At 34.6% G+C, this 4,402-nt stretch overlaps 1 protein-coding gene across 1 annotated transcript; it reads right to left on the reverse strand.

The window, feature by feature from the left end:
• Window positions 1-3,304: 3,304 nt before the first annotated feature.
• On the reverse strand, window positions 3,305-4,124 carry LOC149536401 (pectinesterase inhibitor 9-like). The gene is made up of 2 exons (XM_089806280.1): window positions 3,752-4,124; window positions 3,305-3,546 (listed from the first exon to the last, which is right to left on the reverse strand). Exons 1-2 carry the CDS (start codon window positions 4,122-4,124, stop codon window positions 3,305-3,307), a joined length of 615 nt encoding a protein of 204 aa, XP_089662406.1.
• Between the last annotated feature and the right edge of the window lie 278 nt (window positions 4,125-4,402).

The raw sequence follows: 4,402 nt of genomic DNA on the forward strand, positions 1-4,402 counted from the left end.
TCTATATTTGCCAAAACCAAGGAAAGTAATTAACACTTTGTAAAGACTTCTATTTTATAGATATACACCTCTATTGCAAGCATCTTCCCATAGGAACCAAGGAAAGTACTCATCATGAAGCATAACCTTGGATGCTCCAACTAGAGCCCCACTCTTCTTCTTGACAATCCCAATTTTTTTAGGCTTATACATAACTTTCAAATATTTATTGATACATTCTTAAAAATGAAAATATTTGAAGGGATTCGAGGTATACTTGCTTCTATTATCATACCTCAATATATTTATCTTTCTTTGTCTTTGGTTCTCTAAAAGAGCCTTAAAATATTTAAACTTGTTAAAGGCATCATATTTGTTCTTGGGACTTTGGGGAGTATGCTTGGGGCTTTGCCCTAGGATCCCGCAAGGGGCCCAACCCCTTGACCTCAAAGAGGGTGTTTTTGCTTGACCCATAGGGGCGCTACAAGGAACTGCATTGAATGAAGTGGGAAAACTTAACCATTGACTCTAATTAGGTTCTATATAACAACATTTACTAGTACCTTGTAGACCTTGAAAAGACATTAATATGGATTTAGTTCTATGTTTCAAGAACATAGAGTGAGGTAATGATTCTATATTTATGGTAGTGGATAGATTTTTTAAAATATCAAATGTCATACCTTTTAGAAAAATATTAGATGTTGTGTATGCTAATGACTTATACTTTAGTGATACAGTGAGATTGCATGGATTATAAAGGAGTATAGCTTTAGATAGAGATATAATTTTGATAGATATTTTTGGATGACACCCAGAGAAATTTGAATACTAATTTGAAATTTAGTTCTACACTTCACCATCAAAACAATGGATAAATAAAGGTTGTGAGTAGGATTTTAGGTACTCTATTGAGATGCTTGGTGAGTGTCAAACCTGGTAAATTGGAATTAGTTTTGGCACAAGAAGAGTTTGCATACAATAATTCAATAAATATGAGCACAATAGAAACAAAATTGGAAGCTATCACAAGTATGTATCCGAAGGGAATAACAAAATTATGGGATTTTTTTCATGAGGAAAAGAGGAGCACAAAAGAAGAAGGCTATGAAAATCTTATGAGTTCTTTACATAACGCAGTTAAGTATCATTTGAAACATAATAAACCAAAGTATAAGGAGATAAATTATAGAACTAGAAGACATAAATATTTTGTAGTAGGAGATAAGGTTATGATTCACTTGAAGAAAGGAAAATTTCTTGTTAAGGCATACATAAAGTTAAAAATTGACAAGTTCAAACCTTTGCACTTGATATTGAAGAAGTTTGATAGCAAGAATTCTTTTAAAGTAGAGTTACTTAAAGAAATTGATACATGACCTATATTGAATGTTATATATTTTTGTTAGTATTATTATCCTTAGGATGACTAGAATGTGAAAAAGGAGTATTCTAAGAAACAAATGGATGGAATAGAGAAGTTTTTGGACAACAGAATTGGAAGGGTCACCCAAGGAAGGGAGTATTTGGGGAAATGGAAGAAAAGGCCAATTGAGGATTCCTATTGGACTTCTCAAGTTGCGCTAGATCATTTTGATTATTCTTATTTTACAAAGTGAGAGAGTCACTTTTGTAATAGTCTAATGTAGGAGCCTCTTTGATTTTGAGAAATCTTGCATCAACCAAAAATAGTTATGATCAATATTTTCATATGTTTGGCACCACAGACCATGTTGGCAACTCTCCCTATATTGTGTTCACTAGTGGGACAATCATATCCTATCTTGGACCTATCTTAGACCATGTTCCAAGGATCAAAACTCATTTTGATCATTGTATCCCATGTTGTGATTCATTTTCTACCAGGTAGCATGTTCTCTCTTATTTATGACCCCTTGATGAATTTTGAGCTTGTGATGGAAAATCTATTACTTATAATGATCTTGGTGCATATTCTATATTCTTGGATTATATGTGGACCTAAATCTTGGATAACTATATTTTACACATCTTGTGGGTTGAGTTCCTTATGACATGGGCCCTTCACTATCTATAATGATATGTTTCCTATTCTTTAGGAATGTTATTGTTCTTCAAGTTGACCATTTTATTGTGGTGACTATATATATTATGCAGTGAAATTATTGGAATAGTAAGAAGATACCTAGACTGAAGATTGAAGGTTGCTAACCCAAGTTTGTAAGGATGCAACTAGAAAAGCATGATTATCCTAGCATTTATGAAGGTACATTGCCAACAGTTTGAACGTTTTGAATAAAATATATGTCTTGCTTTGTTGTGTTACTCTTGACGCTTGGTTGGGCTAATCTATTTAAGAGTACTCACAACACACTCATAGAATAAGTTTTCTATATAGTAATATATCAAACATGAGTCAACTAAGAAAGAACTTACATTCATGAAGTCACCATGTTGAAGACACAATAATCACAAACCAAGCACATAAGGAAATAACCAATATTGACAGAGTATGAGATAGAAATACAAATATACTTAAGTTGAGAAACATGACCACATACAAAGCATAACTTATACAAGGATTCACTTAAAGCATGAATTTAGAAAGGTATGGATCATACATGTGAATGCTAAAAATCATACACAAAATATGTATGAAGTATAGACATAACTATTCGAGTCATGAACACACACAACACATAAAATTATCTTAAGCACATAAAAATGGTTTTTAAAAGTCACGAAGAACATACACATAAATAAATAAGCTCAAGTCATAAAGGTTATATATGTATGTTGCTAAGATTGATTTACTCAAGTCACGAAACATATACATGAAATAATTAGTGCATAAGGTACAAGCCAAACTATTGAAGGAACATTCTAAAGGGCATCAGACAGGTTTAGATGAAAATCTCACCTATAATAGCCTATCGGCTAATTATTAAAGAAAGGGTCATTAAAGTTGTGGGTAGATACACATTTTACTTCAAGCATAACGTTTCATTAGCTTGTCTATAGCTTTAGAATGGCAACGACTACCCAGCCAGTTATTTCGATTGGCTAGGTATGACACCGTTTATTGGCCTCTATCTTCTGTCTGCCTCTCTTGTACCGTCAGTGATGCACAGACTTCGCGGCAGAGTATAGTGACAAAACTATTTGCACCAGCCGGTATGCGTGCCATGTACCATCGTGCGTACAGTCTGACACAGGCTTAGACACCCGCCCAGTCCATCATTTTAGAACTTTCAAACTTTTAAAGGATTTTTATTTAATTTATATATTTAAGTTTTAGTCAATCAAACTTTCTAAAACTTAAATATATAAATTAAATAAAAATCCTTTAAAAGTTTGAAAGTTCTAAAATGATGGACTGGGCGGGTGTCTGAGCCTGTGTCAGATTGTACGCACGATGGTACATGGCACGCATACCGGCTAGTGAAAATAGTTTTGTCACTATACTCTGCCGCGAAGTCTGTGCATCACTGACGGTACAAGAGAGGCGGACAGAAGACAGAGGCCGATAAACGGTGTCATACCTAGCCAATCGAAATAACTGGCTGGGTAGCCGTTGCCATTCTAAAGCTATAGACAAGCTAATGAAACGTTATGCTTGAAGTAAAATGTGTATCTACCCACACATTTAATGACCCTTGCTTTAATAATTAGCCGATAAGCTATTATAGGTGAGACTTTCATCTAAACCTGTCCGATGCATAAAACTACTCACCGTTTTGAAAGGTGGTTTGGACAAAGAAATGAAACGATGTGCTTTTGCATTAAATGTGACAAAGATGCTTGAGCTCTGCCAGCGACTGTTTGATTTGATCCGATGTGTCATGAAAATCATTGACACAGGTGTTGAAGATGGAGAACTCCATTTTGTTGAGGCCAGGGCTCCGTCGGTAGAGCATGCCGGCCCAGGCCACCATGGGTCGAGCCTTTATGAAGCTCACTTTGACGGCGTCCATCACCAGTTCGCTCTCTCTTTTGTCGGCCTCTAGACGATCTGCGTATGACCTCAGCGATGCCATGCACACGTTAGGAAAGTGGGTGATTTTGCAAGAGGATTTCACAAAATTGTCGCCTTGGGGTTTTGGCGTGACAGTGGGCGTCAGAATTGCAGCGATGATGAAAAGGGAGAATACGTGGAGGGAATTCATCACTGCTCGTGCTCTGTAATTTTCAATTGCTCGCTTTATATAAGATTGGAAAAAATGAGTGGGGTTACCACACCCACCGGATAAAAACTATTAGATGATTAGTAGTAATGTATAAGTTTTAATTTTATTTATTATATATTCATATTATTTTAATATTATTTTTAATTAGTATAATTTTTTGACTAATTACATAACAAAATTAAAAATATTAAATACAGTCTTTATAAATCTCATATTTCATTAATTCTATTGAACAATAGTAATTTTAGTACATAATA

This window comes from Cupressus sempervirens, chromosome 10 (genome assembly GCF_028749045.1).
Source record: "Cupressus sempervirens isolate cs-2001-9-10 chromosome 10, ASM2874904v1, whole genome shotgun sequence".
In the NCBI taxonomy this organism is placed as follows: Eukaryota; Viridiplantae; Streptophyta; class Pinopsida; order Cupressales; family Cupressaceae; genus Cupressus; species Cupressus sempervirens.

Bases quoted from the DNA above. Each gene is read 5' to 3' on its own strand.
- LOC149536401 (XM_089806280.1), bottom strand. From the start codon at position 4,124: ATGAATTCCCTCCACGTATTCTCCCTTTTCATCATCGCTGCAATTCTG. The intron at 3,547-3,751 runs GTCACATTTAAT...GCTTGTCTATAG, and splicing joins GGCAGAGCTCAAGCATCTTT to CTTTAGAATGGCAACGGCTA.